Source organism: Anomaloglossus baeobatrachus, chromosome 5, assembly GCF_048569485.1.
Source record: "Anomaloglossus baeobatrachus isolate aAnoBae1 chromosome 5, aAnoBae1.hap1, whole genome shotgun sequence".
NCBI lineage: Eukaryota > Metazoa > Chordata > Amphibia > Anura > Aromobatidae > Anomaloglossus > Anomaloglossus baeobatrachus.
This window is the reverse complement of record NC_134357.1, coordinates 576019355-576041210: the sequence shown is the minus strand read 5'-3', so window position 1 is coordinate 576041210 and position 21856 is coordinate 576019355. Positions and strand designations below refer to the sequence as shown.

General features: G+C 43.6%; 1 protein-coding gene across 1 annotated transcript in view; it reads right to left on the bottom strand.

The window, feature by feature from the left end:
• Positions 1-755: 755 nt before the first annotated feature.
• Positions 756-21856, bottom strand: part of LOC142313098 (uncharacterized) — a 131331-nt gene continuing 110230 nt past the window's right edge. Inside the window, 2 exon segments of the mRNA XM_075352083.1 lie at positions 756-3520; positions 14785-15301. Of these exon segments, the coding sequence (XP_075208198.1) occupies positions 1757-3520; positions 14785-15301 (2281 nt within the window). The 3' untranslated portion in view covers positions 756-1756.

Sequence of the window (21856 nt, the reverse complement as noted above, 5' to 3'; positions counted from 1 at the left end):
ACTACTGTCACCCCCAACCTTTAACCTGCTGGGGGCCAAAAGATTGCAAAGTGTTGGTGCTCTTCTAAACGTAAGTGCAGGAAACCTGGGAAGCATTTTACCCAATATTGGGTCATTAGTCCAAATGGCCCAGTGTTTTTGTAAAATGTTCCTTATTTTTATGCTGCCAGAACAATAAGTAGTGACAAAATTGTTACTGTGGGAATAATCACAATCAGACAGTTTTGTTTTGTATGTAATTAAAGCCCCCTGCTTCAATTTGCTAAAATCAACAAAAGCTTTGATTAGCATTTTGGGATATTGCTTGTCCAAAAACCTCTCAGAATGGATCTTGGACTGTTTCACAAAATCAGTGTGCAGGGTACAATTTTTTCTTATTCGCTTAAACTGATTGGATGGTATGTTGCGCATCCATTTATAGTAGTGCCCAATATTATAGTGAACATAACTGTTTACATTGACCTTTTTAAAAAACGTTTTGGTCAGAATGCAATTCCCATCGTGGAAAATGGTGAGATCGAGGAAGTCTACACTAGTATTGCTCAAGATTGGTGTCTTGCTAAATTCTCCTAAAAAGGGGGCTGAAAGCTTGTACTTACGAAGCGCTCACTGATATCCTAATCAGGCATTAATACTAAGATTCTTTATAGCAAGATACTATATATTTTAATAGCACATGAATAGTCAATGGTACATAGGCATTAGAACTACTTTATAATCATAGAATCTTATACAATAACAGAAATATGCATCAACATTACCGTTTATGTTGTAGCAACCCTTTCTCATCGGAGGGACTCGATTAGTGATAAGGAAACAACATAGCAATTGCATCACAGGAACAGTGGTATATGTATCAGATGCCAGAGGGTTAAGGCCCAGTCACATACAACGACTTCCCAGCGATCCCGAAAACGATGCAACCTGATAGAGATCGCAGGTAAGACGCTGGGAGGTCGCAGGTGAGATGTCACACAGTCAGATCTTACCAACGATGCAGAACAATACAGGTCGCAGTAGCGACCTGTATAACGATCTCAGCAGTCACTGTGACCCTGTCACACAATGTCAAACACAGCAATGTGTCCTGCCCAACAGGACATCGCCTTTGAAGAAAATCGCCTGGACCATTCTGCAACGACTAGAGATCTCACAGCAGGGGCCTGATCGCTGGTAGGTGTCACACATAACAAGATCGCTAACGGGATCGCTACTGCGTCACAGAAACCGTGACTCAGCTGCGATCTCGTTATGTGTGACGGTACTTTTAGATACAGAGTCAACTATTCCAATCTCCTTAATGGAATTAGCTGCCATCAAAGAAACCACAGATCTCTCTTTCCTCAATTTTTTGCGTCTGAATGATAGCCAAATACTGTTGTGTATCAGTGTTCAATTTGTCTGTATTGGTATCAAAAACCTTATTAACATCCAAGGACAGAGTATTTGCCCCCATAAGTGTTGTTCTAGTAGTTATAAGAGCAATAGAAGAAATGTGTACTTTAATAACCTCAATAGAAGAAGGAAGAGATGAGTATTTCTCAAGGACTGTAGGGGGGGTAGTGGTCCATACAGGAGGGCTCGCTTGGACAATGTTTTGTGAACTATTGTCTCCAACACTGGCTAGCAGTGGAGAAGACACACTAGGATCAGCAGAATGTGATCTAATGCTACTGAATTGCTGAAACCTATATATCTTATATCTACTGTTGGTGAAACCCCTTGTGTGGTTAGAACCACTCACGGTGGAGCCTTTTCACACAGGCTTCCCCCCTATGTGAATTTTGTGATGTCTAACAAGGTCTGGTTTCTGAATAAAACATTTTCCACACTCTGAACATGAAAATGGCTTGTCCCGTGTGTGAAATCTTTGATGCCCAACAAGTTCTGATTTCCGAATAAAACATTTCCCACACTCTGAACATGAAAATGGCTTCTCCCGTGTGTGAATTTTTTGATGCGAAACAAGGTTTGATTTCTGACTAAAACCTTTCCCACACTCTGAACATGAAAATGGCTTCTCCCGTGTGTGAATTTTCTGATGCGAAACAAGGTTTGATTTCTGGCTAAAACCTTTCCCACATTCTGAACATGAAAATGGTTTGTCCCCGGTGTGAAATCTTTGATGCCCAACAAATTCTGATTTCCGAATAAAACATTTCCCACACTCTGAACATGAAAATGGCTTCTCCCGTGTGTGAATTTTCTGATACGAAACAAGGTTTGATTTCTGGCTAAAACCTTTCCCACATTCTGAACATGAAAATGGCTTGTCCCCGGTGTGAAATCTTTGATGCCCAACAAATTCTGATTTCCGAATAAAACATTTCCCACACTCTAAACATGAAAATGATTTCTCTCCTGTGTGAGATCTTTGATGCATAACAAGTTCTGATTTCCAAATAAAACATTTCCAACAGTCTGAACATGAAAATGGCTTCTCCCCTGTGTGAGATCTTTGATGCCTAACAACATTTGATTTCTGGTTGAAACATTTCCCACACTCTGATCATGAAAATGACTTCTCCCGTGTGTGAATTTTCTGATGTCTAACAAGGTCTGATTTCCGACTAAAACCTTTCCCACACTCTGAACATGACAATGGTTTCTCACCTATGTAAGATCTTTGATGCATAACAAGATCTGATTTCTGGTTGAAACATTTCCCACTCTCTGAACATGAAAATGGCTTCTCCCGTGTGTGAATTTTCTGATGTCTAACAAGGTCTGATTTCTGACTAAAACCTTTCCCACACTCTGAACATGAAAATGGTTTCTCACCTGTGTGAGATCTTTGATGCATAACAAGATTTGATTTCTGGTTGAAACATTTCCCACACTCTGAACATGAAAATGGCTTTTCACGTGTGTGAATTTTCTGATGCAAAACAAGGTTTGATTTCTGACTAAAATCTTTCCCGCACTCTGAACATGAAAATAGCTTCTCTCCTGTGTGAGACCTTTGATGCCTAACAAGATCTGATTTCTGGTTGAAACATTTCCCACATTCTGAACATGAAAATGGCTTCTCCCCTGTGTGAAATCTTTGATGCCGGACAAGTTCTGATTTCCAATTAAAACAATTCCCACACTCTGAACATGAAAATAGCTTCTTCCCAGTCTGATATTTTTGATAATCAATAAGGTTTGATTTTCGAGCAAAACATTTCTCACATTGAGGAGATGAAAACGGATTTTCATGTGTCTGAACTTTTTGAAGGTTAACAAGATGTGATTTCTTGGTAAAACATTTCCCACATTTTGAACATGAAAATGGTTTTTCCTTTGTATGAGCCATTTCATGTTCCACATCCCTTCCGTAAGTTTTCTTTTGCTGACAATTCTGTGATAAATCGGAATTTTGAACTTGTTTGAAAACATCAGATGATAGAGCTTTCCTAGGAAGGACTGGAGGTATATCTGGGACAACAGCATGCTCTTCATATGCATCATGAGTGATACTTTCAGCATCTGTTATAAATTCTGAAGATATAAGATTTCCATCTGAACTCCCAATACAGTCATCGGCTAAAAATAAACACAATATTATTATTTTTTAAAGATATTATCTTGAAAGTACATTTACTTTTTTAAACCATAACCTCATAAATTAAATTAGGAAAAAATGTATTCTGATTGTGTTGTCCAATTTCGACATCTTAAGGCCAATTTACACGCTTCGATTTATCTGACGATATGTCGTCGGGGTTACAGTTTTCGTGACGCACTTTCGTCATCGTTAGCGACGTCGTTGCGTGTGACACCTACGTGCGACTCCGGATGATTGCAAATAGGGTAAAAAAAATCGTTGATCGTTGACACATCGTTCAGTTTCAAAATATTGTTTGTCGTTTGGAACGCAGTAGACATATTGCAACGTTTGACACCCTGCCAATGACGAATAACATCCACATGACCGCCTTTGTCAAACAATATATTTCTGAACGATGTAGCGTTGTTTGTGAGATGTGTACGTGTGACCGCTACTAAACGACCCATGTGCGATCTCGGCAAATCGCAACAATATTCTGGGTGTGTCACATCGCTAACGAGATCGCTAGCGATGTCGTTGTGTGTAAAGCAGCCTTAAGAGTTACATCTTTGTTAAGTTCTCTGTAATGTGCTACAGTAAATAATCTGATTGATTGTCACAATGTGATTGCAGGATAATGAGGGATAAGGGGGCTCCTATACTGTCCCTCACCCTAGGGGACCCTAAGCTATTCCTAACCTGTGGATTACCCCTGAAGATGGAGACGCCAGAGTCCCATACCTTACTATTCTCCTGACCAGATCAAATCTGTTATCCCCCTCGGGAGGGAAGGGGCAGTAGTATGATGGAAACACGGATTAAGACAGACAGGACATATTGCAAACTCACAGAAATAAACAGTGAGAGACTAAAGAGAAAAGCAAGAGCAGGAAGGCAGCGATAAAAAGAGAACAACAACAGCTCACAGCAATAATGCACAACAACTATCTGTAAGTCTGGATCACAACACCTAACCAGACCAGTATAGGTAAATTATAGCTGGCATTAATGAAACAGCCCAGCCAGCATATACAGAAGGGGAGCAAATGATACTTTCTCCTCTACAGCATGTGATCAAAGACATTAACAAGAAGCCTACCAGAGAATAACTCTTGCTAGATTGCCCAAACATGTGGTTCAATGCCTGTGTCTCCCTACACTGCTCATGGACTTCAGAGCAGTTAACATGTAGAGTACTAGAATCTATAATTTCCACAGATCCTGACACCACCATGACAGTTGGCAAAACCTGCAAAAATCTCCTTGTAACATTGATCCACAGCATAGACAATTTAAATAGATTTTTTTCGAAGACTAATATAATAGTTACAGACAGATGCCGGATATTTAATAGGGTTGGCCAGGATTGTAAAATTGATGGCCTATCCTTAGGCTTTGTAACCAAAACAGGTAGCAGGGTCTTGATGTCTGTGCAGATAAACATTAGGGCTCTAATTCATGAATACCAGCGAGATTTTTTTCGAAGACTATTATTCACCGTGTGTAGAATTATTAGTCAAATTGTATTTTAGAGGTTTTTTTTATTATTGATCAACAACTATGTTTTCAATCAACTAAAAAGACTCAAATATGAAAGCTTAAACTTTTTGGAAGTTGGAGTGTTTTTTTTTAGATTTGGCTATCTTAGGAGGATATCTGTTTGTGCAGGTAACTATTAAGGCTACTTTACACACTGCGATATCGGTCCCGATATCGCTAGTGTGCGTACCCGCCCCCATCTGTTGCGCGACACGGGCATATCGCTGCCCGTGCCGCACAACATCGCCCAGAGCCGTCACACATACTTACCTGTCCGGCGACGTCGCTGTGACCGGCGAACCGCCTCCTTTCTAAGGGGGCGGTCCGTGCGGCGTCACAGCGACGTCACTGAACCGCCGCCCAATCGCAGCGGAGGGGCGGAGATGAGCGGGACGTAACATCCCGCCCACCTCCTTCCTTCCGCATAGCGGCCGGGAGGCAGGTAGGGAGACGTTCCTCGCTCCTGCGGCGTCACACGCAGCGATGTGTGATGCCGCAGGAACGAGGAACAACCTCGTTACTGCTGAAGTAACGATAATTGGGAATGGACCCCCGTGTCGCCGATTAGCGATTTTTCACTGTTTTGCAACGATGCAAAATCGCTAATCGATGTCACACGCAACGGCATCGCTAATGCGGCCGGATGTGCGTCACGAATTCCGTGACCCCAACGACTCCGCATTAGCGATGTCGTAGCGTGTAAAGCCCGCTTTACTGTGCAGAATTATTAGGCAACTTAATAAAAACCAAATATATTCCCATCTCACTTGTTTATTTTCACAAGGTAAACCAATAACAAATAATATAACTGCACAAAATTTAGAAATAAACATTTTTGACATGCAAAAACAAAACCCAAAAAAATTAGTGACCAATTTAGCCACCTTTCTTATGATGACACTCAACAGCCTACCATCCATAGATTCTGTCAGTTGCTTGATCTGTTTTCGATCAACAGTGCGTGCAGGAGTCACCACAGCCACCAGACACTGTTCTGAGAGGTGTACCGTTTTCCCTCCCTGTAGATCTCACATTTTATGAGGGACCACAGGTTCTCTATGGGGTTCAGATCAGGTGAACAAGGTGGTCATGTTATTATTTTTTCATCTTTTAGACCTTTACTGGCCAGCCACGCCGTGGAGTAGTTTGATGCATGTGATGGAGCATTGTACTGCATGAAAATCATGTTTTTCTTGAAAAGATACCGACTTAATCCTGTACCTCTGCTTGAAGAAGTTGTCTTCCAGAAACTGGCAGTAGGTCTGGGAGTTGAACTTCACTCCATCCTCAACCCAAAAAGGTCCCACAAGTTCATCTTTGATGATACCAGCCCATACCAGTACCCCACCTCCACCTTGCTGGCATCTGAGAGAAGCTCTCTCCCCTTTACTTATCCAGCCTCTGGCCCATCAAGAGTCACTCTCATTTCATCAGTCCATAAAACCTTTGAAAAATCAGTCTGAAGATATTTCCCAGTCTTGACGTTTTATCTTATGTTTCTTGTTCAAAAGTAGTCGTTTTTCAGCATTCCTTACCTTGGCCATGTCCCTGAGTATGGCACACCTTGTGCTTTTTGATACTCCAGTAACGCTGCAGCTCTGAAATATGGCCAAACTGGTGGCAAATGGCATCATGGCAGCTTCATGCTCGATTTCCCTCAATTCATGGGCAGTTATTTTGCGCCTTTTTTGCCCAACACACTTCTTGCGACCCTGTTGGCTATTTGCCATTAAACACTTGATTGTTCGGTGATCACGCTTCAAAAGTTTGGCAATGTCAAGACTGCTGCATCCCTCTGCAAGACATCTCACAATTTTGGACATTTCAGAGCCCGTCAAATCTCTTTTCTGACCCATTTTGCCTAAGGAAAGGAAGTTGCGGAATAAGTAAGCACACATTATATAGGATGTTGATGTGATTACACCACACCCCTCCTCATTACAGAGATGCACAGCACCTGATTTACTTAATTGGTAGTTGGCTCTCAACCTATACAGCTTGGAGTAGGACAACGTGTACACAAAAGTATCATGTGATCAAAATACTCATTTGCCTAATAATTCTGCACACAGTGTAATAGTTACAGACAGATGCCGGATATTTAATAGGGACTCGACTGTAAAATTGAATGCCTATCCTTAAGCGGGCTTTACATGCTACGATATTGCTAGCAATTCGTAGCGATATCGTACGCAAAAGCACCCGCCCCTGTCGTACATGCGATTTCGTGTGATCGCTGCCGCAGCGAACATTATCGCTACGGCAGCGTCACACGCACTTATCTGGTTGGCGTCGTCGCTGTGACTGATGAACAATCCCTCCCTCAAGGGGGAGGGACGTTCGGCATCACAGTGACGTCACCGCGACGTCACTAAGCGGACGGCCAATCGAAGCGGAGGGGCAGAGATGAGCGGGACGTAACATCCCGCCCAACTCCTTCCTTCCGCATTGCGGCCGGCGGCAGGTAAGTAGACGTTCCTCGCTCCTGCGGTGTCACACACAGCGATGTGTGCTGCCGCACGAGCGACGAACCACATCGATAATCAACCATTACCGATTTTTGGTTTTGGGATGACCTCTCCGTGGTGAACGATTTTCACCATTTTTGAGGTCCCCCCCTTCCCCCTTGGTGACCAGCAATGAGCAGCTTATAGGGTGCTCTGCAACGGGCACGCTGCTCAATCACCTGGCTAAGGTCGATGGGTATAACTTACTGTTCAGTGATTGGGTGGGCCGGATAAGAACGCCATTGCCTTGCACAACGTATGCCCCAAACTGCAGCCCGAGGTCGCACTAAATACTCTGGAGGGAGATGCCTTCAAGGTTGTTCTGCTGAAACCAGAAAGCCAGCGGAATACAGTAGATGAAATAATTCAGATCTTTGAAAAATCTTTTGACCATGTGGCAGCGGCCATACAACTGCGAGTACAGTTTTTCGGTCGGATCCAGAGGAGCGGAGAGAGTCTGATCCAGTTTGGCATTGCATTGGAAGAATTGCATCAGGAGATTAAGAAGAAGTCGAATGTAACTGTGGGCGCTGAGGCCGAGGTTGATCGCATTTTACGGGATCAGTTCATTGAGGGGATCCAAAATGAAATGTTAAGGAGTGAACTACTGTTGAAGGCAAGGAGTACCCCTGGAGTTACCTACACTGAAATCCAACAAGAGGCAGTGGCGCGGATCCTGGATGTGAAGTCTGCTCTGAAATGGAGTCACATGCAGGCAGTTGACACAAGGGAATTGAGTCGAGACTCTGTCCATGTATGGCTTGCAGAAGACTGTGGAGGGTCTGGCGGAACAGATGCAACAAATGCGGGCTCAGGGGACGCCACCAACATACCCAGCACCGATATGCCCTCTGCTCCCATGCCTAGACAAATGCCGCCTCCTATGGTGGAAATGCAATCACGGCGTTATACACAACGAGGAATAGCGGCCGGCCCCAGAACAAAGGTAGCAAGAAGTGGGATGAGAGGGCCTATCCAGTGTTGGAGATGAGATTGGACATCTGCAACGAGATTACCGGAGGGGCAGAACAGAAGAAACTGCGACGATGGTAAAAGGGAAGCCCTCGCTGTTGCTGGGCATACTGCGAGGCAGAACCGAGAACAAATGCCCGAACTCTGCTCAGAAGATCTGATTGCGGAGAGTCCTGTACTAGAGGTACAGTTTGCAGGGAAGAAGGTCACGTGTCTGGCAGACACTGGATCAGGGGCGACGACTATGCCGGTGGAATATTTTCAGACGTACTTCAAGGAAGCTGCTACACTAGAATCGGGGCATTTATTAAGACTGAAAGCGGCTAACAATGAAGAGATTCCAATAGTGGGCATCGCATGGATGAAGGTGCAACTGTGCCGACAGAAGCTGGGAACCAAGAGAGTTATACTTGTGAAAACGCAGGCAAGGCCAAATCTCCCGGTGGTCCTAGGGATGAACATCCTGAGGGAACTGGATTCTCTTCTGTTCAAGCGCGATGGCCCAGGATACCGAAAAGAGCAACAACTCATAAGGTCACGCAGAGGGCCCTACAGCAGGTGGTCTGTTTGTGTGGAAGTTCAGAGGGAGGAAGAGCAGTAGGAGCCGTGTACGTCTCACGTAGCCCCGCTGTCACTATCTCTCCTGGTCACGAGAAGCTGGTGTTGATGCCGGTGGAGACCCATAGGAAGCTGAATGGTGTGGAAGTAATTCTGGAGCCAGTGAGACAGTCCGAAAGCATGGGAGGCTTCATGATTGCCAGGACGCTAGCCACTGAACAAAATGGGAGGGTGCCAGTGAGGTGGCTGAACTTGCAGAGCCATGAGGCAACTTTGGTGGCGGGCTCAAAACTGGCCGATGTGTATGTGCGGTGAATATGTTCTCCACAAGAATCAGTTCACGTTGAAAGTAAACTGCCAGACTGCTTGGACTCTGTTGATGCAGGCAGCAGAAGAAGAGTCACCCACGCCCATGTGGAATGGTAAGAAGATTATAGAGCTGATGGGGATGGATACAACTCAGCTAATGCCGGAACACGTGTACCAGCTACAGACTACCCTATGGGAATATCAGTCTGCCTTTTCCAGGATTGATGAAGACTTTGGCTGCACAAAGGCGGTAGAACACGAGGTACCCACAGTAGACGGGGGCCCCAATCCGAGAGAGATATCGCCAGATTCCCCCGAATCTTTATCAAGAGGTCAAGAGTATGTTAGCGCAAATGTTGGATAATGGCGTGATCCGCCTGAGTCAGAGTCCCTGGGCTGCGTCGGTTGTACTGGTTTGGATAACATAGTATTTTCCACTAATTAAGCAATCAATTTAACATTATATTGGCTATTGTAAAAAAGTATCTACTTATATTAAATGAGGATCCAAAACTAAAGAAAATAATTCAAGGTAATGTGAGATGTGTAGCGAAAAGAGCCCCTACACTAAATAACATATTGTCACCTAGTTTATTTACTAGTGAAATAAGTAATCCAAAACAATCATCTTGGATAAATTTGATGGGCTTCTACAAATGTGGGGCAAATTGCTGCAAAGTATGTTCATTTGTTCAGAAAGGAAAAACTTTCAAATCTACTAGCAACCAGAGGGAGTACAATATCAATACTCTAATAAACTGTAATTCTACATTTATAGTATACCTGATAACCTGCAATATTTGCAAAGTTCAATATGTGGGTTGTACTTCAGGACCACTGAAAATTAGAATTAGAAGGCACCTGTCTGACGCCACCAGCCTGACTGCGGTTTCCTCATCTGCTGTGTCCAGACACTTTGCGTCTGTACATGGTGGTGATGTTGTGGGTTTTGAGTTTACTGGCGTTGAACAGGTGCATAGACCGATTAGGGGTGGAGATCACAGGAGGAAACTCTGAAACAGAGAGTCCTTCTGGATCTTCACCTTTGAAACGCGACAACCGCAAGGTATGAACTACTGCCAGGATCTTATTTTACATTATTAGTGGTGCCTTATAGAATGGCACTGGATAGTGATATTCATTCTGGCATAGTTTTACTCTGCACCTCTGGTTGCTAGTATGATATATCATCTGTATATTGCAAACTTACTCTATATTACTGAAAATATTTTCTCCATTATATATTGATGGGATTGTTTTAGTTCAGGAATTAATATCACTAATATCATGTAAAAAAAAAAAGTTTCCCTTCTTGAATTATTCGTATTAATTATTTCTATGAGAACATTATCATATGTTCAATATTTTGCAATGTTTGATACATACAACTTTTCAGTAAATATTTGGAGATCATAAATATCATATAGATTGTATTGGTAATTGTCTTTTTATATTGGACTTCATATTTTTATTCTATATAGTGAATACTGTCAGTATCGATTGTATATGTTATCTACTGTCCGTTTATTATATATTTAAACTTACTATAAGATTATATTCACAAATGTTTACAGATTTTGTATCATATAATCTGCATTTTATCATCATTTTAATCACTTATTTCTGTGTGTCAGATCCCCTGCAACAACTAGTTCTGGAGTTGCCCTGAACTTTGTTCAGGTGTTACTAATTATGGAATACGGGTGGATCTTACAAAAGGAAACCGACAACACATTACCTTTAGAACATGATTAAGACCTGAGCGTCGAAACGCGTTCTGTACGGTTCCTTATGATGTCATTTCACCTGCTGGATTTTAATAATTTTGCTAAATAAAAGAATAAACTTTTAAATATTTTGTCCGAGCGCAGGACATGCCAATGTTACAGCTATAGAATAGAAAACAGGACAATGGCGGTGAACTCTTACCCTGTTATAAAAAGGTTTTGAATGGAAATTAACCTATAGCAAACTGTATGTGAATCAGTAACCAGTAATGATGAGGATTGCTCTAAGAAAAAGGGGGACACGCATTAAGAGTAGAAAGTCGCAGGGATGACATCAGAGAACAATAGCTGATAGCTGTCCAACGTGTTGATGTACTAATAAATAACCAATTATGATATCGTATAGAAATGTAAAATTATAAATCATAAGACTAGTATCACTGGGAGTAGGAAATCACAAAGGTGACACCAGAGAACAATAGCTGTCCAACGTGTTGATATATAAATGGACAACCAATTATGATATCGTGTGAACATGTATCAATTGTCCCTAACCCTCTTGTGGGAAAGGTTTCTATGAGGGTTCACTAGAAGTTGCTACAATGTAGATTGGTCAGAAATGGCATAGGTTGTTCTACAGAGGAGGGAATACGTCTAATATAAACTATATAGTAGTATGTTATGAAAAGATGTAGCTGAGTATAGTAATACTTGTAACAACACACTGTGTGCGGTGTCCACCGCTGTTGAACATATAAAAAAGGGGAATGTAGGTAGATGGGTGTCTACACTGTGAAAAAATAATGATAAAAAAATAAAAAATAGAATGAATGCATATAGACTGAATATAAAAAGGTATATATAAGACAGGGGGCAAAGGAATATGCATGTATATGAGGTCAAACTTACCCAGAAGGGGCAGAAAAAAGATGTGCGGTATCTACCGCTTGTAATAAAGATAAGGTAATCTGGCTGACGTCACTATGAGTAAAGGTAATTGTCGTCATATAGAGAAAATAAAGATATTATGCATATAAGGATAAGACTAAACTTACCTGAATGGGCAAGAGTATAACATGCGGTATCCACCGCTTGTTGAGAGTGTGGTGACTAAGGTTGCCGTTACTATAAGATAAAGCAACCATAGTAAGAAACAAATAGAAGACATATAATCGCCGTGGGGACGGACCGTAACTCAACCAGGAAGAGAGAGAGACAATCACATGGTATACACTATTAGTGGAGAGCGCCATTGTAGAGGCGGAACTTCCGGGTAGAAATACCTTCTGGGTAATGAGTGACAGGTGAAATCTATGACGTGCGTAGTGAACAGTGCGCATGCATGAAGGACAAACAGCTCAATCAGCTGAATGAATAGCTGCAAACATCAGATGGTGGCGTATATGGTAAGGTGAACGTGATTCCATATGGGATGCGGGAACTGGGACACTGGAGAGGGATCGAGGACAACAGAACACAGGTTCATGTACGATTCTGTAAAGAGATATTATAATTAGAATACTTCCGGATACAAACAAAATGATAAAATACATATTGTAATCTAGTTGTACAAACTGGATAACCAAATATTTTAATCGTTATATTAATGCACAAGGTAATGCAGTGATTATAATACCAAACACTATTCTAATACCAGAAGGAGCATACACCTGATAAATAGAGAAAATGGTATAACATGTTAGTCATAGTCTTTATAGAAAAGATGCAAGATCATAATCACGATTCAAGCCCCGAGGTGAAAGGGTCTTGAGCTCGTGGATCCAATAGGCTTCCCTTTGTTTTAGTAATTTAGAATGGTTATGCCTCTCCTAGAAGTTTGTACCATTTCGATAATTTCAAATTTCAATTGGGCGATGGTATGGCCAGCTATATTAAAATGATATGGTATAGGCAAAAGTAAATTTTTGCAACGAATAGTGGATTTATGTTTTGAAATGCGGTCCCTTATATGTTGGGTGGTTTCTCCAAACATACAAGAGACTGCAGGGACATTTAATGAGGTACACTACGTTTGAGGTTTCGCAAGTAAAATAGTCCCTAACAGGGTATCTGCGGCCCGAATGAGGATGGTTTATGTATTCTCCCTTCATTACATTGTTGCACTGATGACAGTGTAAACATGGGTAAGTGCCACGTTTTGGGGTACCAAAGAAAATCGTTTGGTAAGAGGAGCAGAGGGGCCTATATCAGCCCTGACAAGCTTGTCTTTAAGATTAGTCGGTCAGCGAAAACAAGGTAAAAAGGGAGATTGAAACTCAGGGATAGATGGATAACCTGTTTGTAAAATATTCCAATATTTCCGAATAGTCCTGTGCATCATGTATGCATAAGGATGAAATGTATATACAAAATGGATTCTCTTGTGAGCTTCATTCCAAGGAGAAGAACTATAGAGAGTTGGATCCTTAAGTGATCATGTGAGAGGTAACCTCGATCTATACATTTTTGTTCCATCTCTTGAAGACGAACAGAGCGTACTTCAGAATCGTAAACAATCCACCGTACTCGCTGAAATTGAGATTTGGGAAGTGATCTCTTGGTGGCATCTGGATGAAGACTTTCAAAATGTAAAAGGCTATTACGGTCTGTAATTTTAGTGTATAAATCAGTAGATAAAACGCCTGTACAGTCTTTAATGACATAGGTATCTAAAAAGTTGATTTTAAAAGAATCATGATGAATGGAGAAATGAAGACCAGGCCAAGAATTATTGATGTCTTGATTGAAACTGATTAAGGACTCCAACGGGCCCGTCCATATGCAAAATAATGTCATCAATATATCTTTTCTAAACCAAAGAGTATAGTGAGAACAAAGGATGAGGATAAATGACCGTATCTTAAAATGCCGACGTAACAATTTGCATATGGAGGGGCCATGTTAGAGCCCATAGCGGTACCCTGTATCTGAAGGTAGAATGTGTCCTCAAAGAGAAAAAAAATTCTCCCTGAGGACCAGGGACAAGAGATCCACACAAAGAGAAACAATATTAGAGTCAAGATTAGACTCTTGGAGAACTTTTTGTACAACCGATATACCTGCATCATGTGGGATGCAGGTATAAAGGCTGTTCACATCCAGGGTCACCAAAATAGAATCTGGATGAATAGTGTTGGTACTTCTAATGATCTCAAAAAAAGTGCCAGTATCTAAAATGAAGGATTTGGCTTTTTTGGTCAAAGGAGTAAGAATCTTCTCCAAGAAAATGGACAATGGAGATAGTAAAGAGTCTGTAGACTAAACGCCACAATGGGTCTACCTGGGGGATGAAATAAATCCTTGTGAATTTTCGGTAATGTATATAGAACCGGAATGATGGGATAATTCTTAGTAAAAAAATCACATGTTTTTTGGTCAATGGTGTTATTCATGACATATTTCTGAATAGTATGGGCAATAGTAAGTGCCAGTTTTTTTGAGGGATCCTGAGATAGTTTATTATTGACATTGGTATCAGAAAGTTGATGTCGGATTTCTGTTAGTCGTTTTTGTTCATGACCACTATTGCTCCCCCTTTATTGGTGGGTTTGACAATTAAATCTGTATCACTGATTAAACTATGTAAAGCCTGTTTTTCTATAATAGAGATGTTGTTATGACAGTGTAAACTCCCCTGTACAATATTAGATCTTAAGTGATGGAGAGCTTCATTGACAAAGTCGATGAAAGTCTCGAAAGCTGGGGTACCGTGTGGCGGACGGTAGGTACTTGGGGAACGTAAACCCAGTGGCTTTAAAGTTACAGCAGCATTAACAGGAGGAGGCAAAGTAGCAGGAGATGAATCAAAATGAACTTTCAAACGCAAATTTCTATAGAATCGTTGCATGTCCATTTCAAGTTGGAAAGTGCTGTATTTGTATGAAGGACAGAAGGACAAGCCCTTCTGTAACAAGTATTGGGCTGGACTCAACGTCTTTGATGAATTGTTGACGACCAAGGATGGAGTGGTGTTACCTGCGAGCGGAGCGTTCGAGTTGATCTTGGTTCCTCTCCGACACTGGCCTCCCCTTCGTGTCTTCCTCTTCCTTTTCTCGATGGTTTTCTGTAGCATTGGCCTAAAAAAGAAGGTGTGGGGGTACTCCGGTCTTCGAGAATCGTGGTCAAAACTAGATGATGAGTTTTCTGATGAAGAACGTCTGTAAGAAAAGTGTGTATAAGTAGGGCGAAAATTATCTTGCCAACTATAAACTCTATTTTGTGAATAGTCCTCAGCGTCCCTCTGAAATTTGGCACGTTTCTTATTTTCAGTTTCTCAGCGATGCTGAGCTAAGTTGTCAATCTTAGCTTTCAAAGAGGAGAATTCCTCCTGAGTAGTGAAAGTGGTTTTCAATTGAGCCTCTATGTTGGAAATACGATTTTTGACCTCTGTAATGTCTTTTTGAAGAAATTCTATTGTCAGGGTCATCAAGTCCAATGAACACTTGTTCAAAATGTTTTCAAATTTGTCACAATATTCTGGTATATTACGAAAAATGGTTGGCCGTATAGGTACCCGCAGGTCACGTGGAATACGTTGTAATCTGAGATACTCAGATAGAGTAGCGCAGTGTAATTCAAAATTAATCAAATTACGAGATTCTCTTTCGAGATCTCGACTCCTAGTCTCCCTTGGAGGTAATTGTAAAAAATCGCTAAATAAGGTGGATTGCGCCAATATATGGGAGGTCTCTTCTGTATTGTAGGAAAAAGACATATTGTTCAGAGTGCCCATGAAAAAGGAAGTATCACAATAAGAAATTGTCACGGCACTTCTGTGAGGGTATGGGTGCTCAGGTAGGGTCCAAGTCCATATGAAGAAAAATAAGCACCAGGCACTCCAATTGATGTGAAAAAAGAATAAATTTTATTGCAACTTCAAACAGTTCAACGTTTCGGTCGCTGATTGGACCTTCTTCAAGAACTGACAAAGCAAATATAATTTAGTCTTTTAACCCTGTACTGTGACATCACTGTGTGTGTTAACCCTGTTTTGTGACATCACTGTGTGTTAACCCTGTACTGTGACATCAATGTGTGTGTTATCCCTGAATTGTGACATCTCTGTGTGTGTGTTAACCCTTTACTGTGACATCACTATTTGTTATCCCTATCTCTTTACTGTGACATCACTGTGTGTGTTAACACAGTACTGAGATATCTCTGTGTGTTAACCCTGTCCTGTGACATCACTGGGTGTGTTAACCCTGTACTGTGACATCACTGTGTGTGTTAACCCTGTACTGTGACATCACTGTGTGTGTGTTAACCCTGTACTGTGACATCACTGTGTGTTTTAACCCTGTACTGTGACATCTGTGTGTGTTAACCCTTTACTGTGACATCACTGTGTGTGTTAACCCTGTACTGTGATATCACTGTGTGTTATCCCTGTACTGTGACATCACTGTGTCTGTTAACCCTGTATTGTGACATCACTGTGTGTTTCCCTGTACTGTGACATCACTATGTGTGTTAACCCTGTACTGTGACATCACTGTGTGTGTTAACCCTGTACTGTGACATCACTGTGTGTGCTAACCCTGTACTGTGACATCACTATTTGTTATCCCTATCTCTGTACTGTGACATCACTCTGTGTGTGTTAACCCTGTACTGTGACAGCTCTGTGTGTGTGTTAACCCTGTACTGTGACATCAATGTGTATGTTAACCCTGTACTGTGATATCTTTGTGTGTGTGTTAACCCTTTACTGTGACATCACTATTTGTTATCCCTGTACTGTGACATCACTGTGTGTTAATGTCGCGGGTGGAGGAGACGCGCTCGCCACGCTCGGGTCCGGGGCTTCTGCTGCTGCTGCTCGGTGGCTCAAGCGGTGGACCGGACCCGGGGACTCAAGCCGCGATCCTCACCCGTGAGTGAAATGGGGATGGTATGGTTAGGGAGATTGTTCGTGACGCCACCCACGGGTCGTGGTGATAATGGCACCACCGCTGCTGGTAACGGGGATCCCGGGAGAGATGGTAGGGTGCAGCTGAGATGTTGTCCGCTCCGTGGGCAGGGGTTGGTGATCCCGGGGCCCGATAGTGTAACGGGGAGGCCGGATCTCTGTACTGTGACATCACTCTGTGTGTTATCCCTGTACTGTGACATCACTGTGTATTGTCCCTGTACTGTGACATCACTGTGTGTATTATCCCCGTACTGTAACGTCACTGTGTGTATTGTCCCTGTACTGTGACATCACTGTGTGTATTATCCCTGTACTGTGACGTTACTGTGTGTATAATCACTATGCTGTGACGTCACTGTGTGTATTATTCCTGTGCTGGGAGGTCACTGTGTGTATTTATCCCTGTGCTGTGACGTTACTGTGTGTATTATCCCTGTGCTGTGACATCACTGTGTGTGTTAACCCTGTTCTGTGAAATCACTGTGTGTTAACCCTGTACTGTGACATCACTGTGTGTGTTAACCCTGTACTGTGACATCTCTGTGTGTGTGTTAACACTGTACTGTGACATCACTGTGAATGTTAACCCTGTACTGTGACATCTCTGTGTGGGTGTTAACCCTTTATTGTAAAATCATTATTTGTTATCCCTATCTCTGTACTGTGACATCACTGTGTGTGCTATCCCTGTTATGTGACATCACTGTGTATTGTCCCTGTACTGTGACGTCACTGTGTGTATTATCCCTGTACTGTGACATCACTGTGTATTGTCCCTGTACTGTGACATCACTGTGTGTATTATCCCTGTACTGTGACATCACTGTGTGTATTATCCCTGTACTGTGATATCACTGTTTGTGTTAACCCTGTATTGTGACATCACTGTGTGTGTTAACCCTGTACTGTGACATCACTGTGTGTTAACCCTGTATTGTGACATCTCTGTGTGTATTATCCCTATGCTGTGACATCACTATGTGTATTATCCCTGTGCTGTGACGTCACTGTGTGTATTATCCCTGTGCTCTGACGTCACTGTGTGTATTATCCCTGTACTGTGACATCACTGTGTGTTAACCCTGTACTGTGACGTCACTGTGTGTATTATCCCTGTGCTGTGATGTCACTGAGTGTATTATCCCTGTGCTGTGATGGGAGAGACATGTGAAAATGTATATTGTGTGTGCGGTGAGGGGCACGAAAGAGGACATCGCTACTTTAGGCCAAGTACACACACTGCAGATTTTTTGGGGAATGGCGGTGTGATCCCACTGGTCTTTGACCCTGTACTGTGACATCACTGCGTATGTTAACCCTGTACTGTGACGTGTGTGTGTGTGTGTTAACCCTTTACTGTGACATCACTATTTGTTATCCCTATCTCTGTACTGTGACATCATTGTGTGTGTTAACCCTGTACTGGGACATCTCTGTGTGTATTATCCATGTACTGTGACATCACTGTGTGTGTTATCCCTGTACTGTGACATCACTGTGTATTGTCCCTGTACTGTGACATCACTGTGTGTATTATCCCTGTACTGTGACATCACTGTGTGTATTATCCCTGTACTGTGATATCACTGTGTGTATTATCCCTGTGCTGTGACGTCACTGTGTGTATTATCCCTGTGCTGTGACGTCACTGTGTGCATTATCCCTGTGCTGCAACGTCACTGTGTGTATTATCCCTGTACTGTGACGTCACTGTGTGTATTATCCCTGTAGTGTGACGTCACTATGTGTATTATCCCTGTACTGTGACATCACTGTGTGTGTTATCCCTGTACTGTGACATCACTGCGTATTGTCCCTGTACTGTGACATCACTGTGTGTATTATCCCTGTATTGTGACATCTCTGTGTGTATTATCACTATGCTGTGACATCACTGTGTGTATTATCCCTGTGCTGTGACGTCACTGTGTGTATTATCCCTGTAATGTGACGTCACTATGTGTATTATCCCTGTGCTGTGACGTCACTGTGTGCATTATCCCTGTGCTGTGACGTCACTGTGTGTATTATCCCTGTACTGTGATGTCACTGTGTGTATTATCCCTGTAATGTGACGTCACTGTGTGTATTATCCCTGTGCTGTGACGTCACTGTGTGTATTATCCCTGTACTGTGACATAACTGTGTGTGTTATGCCTGTACTGTGACATCACTGTGTGTGTTAACCCTGTACGGTGACATCACTGTGTGTATTATCCCTGTACTGTGACATCACTGTGTGTGTTAACCCTGTACTGTGACATCACTGTGTGTGTTATCCCTGTACTGTGACATCACTGTGTATTGTCCCTGTACTGGGACATCTCTGTGCATGTTATCCCTGTACTGTGACATCACTGTGTGTATTATCCCTGTACTGTGACATAACTGTGTGTATTATCCCTGTACTGTGACATCACTGTGTGTATTATCCCTGTACTGTGACATCACTGTGTGTATTATCCCTGTACTGTGACATCACTGTGTGTTAATGTCGCAGGTGGAGGGGACGCGCTCGCCACGCTCGGGTCCGGGGCTTCTGCTGCTGCTGCTCAGTGGCTCAAGCGGTGGACCGGACCCGGGGACTCAAGCCGCGATCCTCACCCGTGAGTGAAATGGGGATGGTATGGTTAGGGAGATTGTTTGTGACGCCACCCACGGGTCGTGGTGATAATGGCACCACCGCTGCTGGTAACGGGGATCCCGGGAGAGATGGTAGGGTGCAGCTGAGATGTTGTCCGCTCCGTGGGCAGGGGTTGGTGATCCCGGGGCCCGATGGTGTAACAGGGAGGCCAGATGGCTATGGTGCAGAGACTGCGCGGTGCGGTGCCGGACGGCACTGGTGTACTCACTCAGACAATCACTGATGGGTCCTGCATACGGGGTCCTTTCCCACTGGTCATCCAGCTTATGGGTCCTTCTCTTCTATTTCAGCACGACATCTTCCGGCCCAAAGGGGACGGCTGACGCTCGCTTATTGAAGCGTTGCGCTTGTTTCTCTCGGCTCTGACCGAGATTCTTCTCCACATACTCCTGGACTTGTCGGTATTGGATTTGCCACCGAGTATCCCAGCCAGCAGTCAAAGGGAGGGCCTCAGGAGCTTCCAAGCCCATTTCTAGGTCCACAGGCAGCCGGCCCGGTTGGGCTCTCATCAGATAGGCCGAGGTGCATTTGGTAGAACTACTGGGGATGTTGTTGTACATGTCGACCAAGTCGGGCAGTTTTTCTGACCACAGGTTCCGCTCTTCCAACGGTATCACTTTGAGGAGATCCAAGACCAGATGGTTCATCTTTTTGCACATCCCATTAGTTTGGGCATGGTATGGTGTGGTCCTAATCTTCTTACAACCGTACAATTGGCAGAACTCTTGAAACACCTCTGCTTCAAAGGCTGAACCCTGGTCCGTGAGCACCCTCTCCTGGTATCCGTGCGGTCGACAGAAGTAGGCCTGGAAGGCCCTAGCTGCGGTATGGCCGGTCAAATCCTTGACGGGAACAACCACCATGAATCTGGAGTAGTGGTCTACGATGGTTAGGGCATAGGTATACCCATTCCGGCTGGGTGTGAGCTTAACGTAGTCCAGGGCAACCAACTCCAGCGGTTGGTGGGTGACGATTGGCTGTAGAGGGGCTCTTTGGCTGACTTCATCCTTCCTTCTCAGCGCACAGGGGCCGCACTCTCGACACCAGGCCTCCACAGACTCCCGCATCCCACTCCAATAGAACCGCTCTCTCAGCAACATCTCCAGCTTTTTCCAGCCGAAATGCCCGGGGCCATCGTGATATGCCCGTAGGACTTTGGGCACGCTGGCCTGATGAACCACCAGCTGACAGACCTTCTCATGAGTCTTTGGGTTGATCAGTCCCTGATACAGCTTCCCCTCGTGCAGGTACAGCTGGGCTCGTTCTTTCCACAGTCGCTGGGCCTCAGTGGGCGCTGCCGGATCCATTCCGGAGGAGCCTTGCTCAATCATGGTCTTGACCAATTGGATGGCAGGCGCTTGGTCTTGGGCTTCTCTCCAACCCTGACTGCGTAGCGGGTCCAGGTTCGCCTGTTGTTGTTTGACATGTAATTTTTCGACCGGTGGAACAACGGGCAACTCAATTTCTTCAAGGTCATCGTCTTCTGACCCCCCATCCGGCAGGTGGGGCATTCGAGACAATGCATCCGCGTTGGTGTTCTTGCGGCCGGCTCTGTATTTGATCGTGAAGTCATAATTAGATAGCCTGGCCACCCACCGCTGTTCCAGGGCGCCCAGTTTGGCCGTGTCCAGGTGAGTCAACGGGTTATTGTTCGTGTAGGCCGTGAATTTTGCTGCTGCGAGATAGTGTCGGAACCTCTCAGTAATTGCCCACACCAGGGCCAGGAGCTCAAGCTTGAAGGAGCTGTAATTTTCGGTGTTCCTTTCCGTGGGCTGGTGTTTTCTGCTGGCATAGGCGATCACCTTTTCACATGAAGGAAAGAAAAATTCTTCAGCTCACCTGTTGCCCGGACTGCTGGACCTTGCGGGTGCCTAGGATCCGTCGGTGAGTCCCAACCGGTTAGTGGATGAAGGAAATAGGAAAAATGATCCGGCACTGATTCTCCTTTTAAGATAAAATCTCCAAAGTCTTTATTAGAAATATTAAAAACATCGTGAAGGCCGAGTATGAATCTTTACATGGAAACTTTACGCGTTTCGGACTACACCATAAAAACAACTAGAGTCCTTAATCATAAGTATTCCATGTATAACAGAACGTTACTAAAATAGACTGGCCCCCGGAATGGGCGGAGGGGAGGGGCGTGAGGTTGTA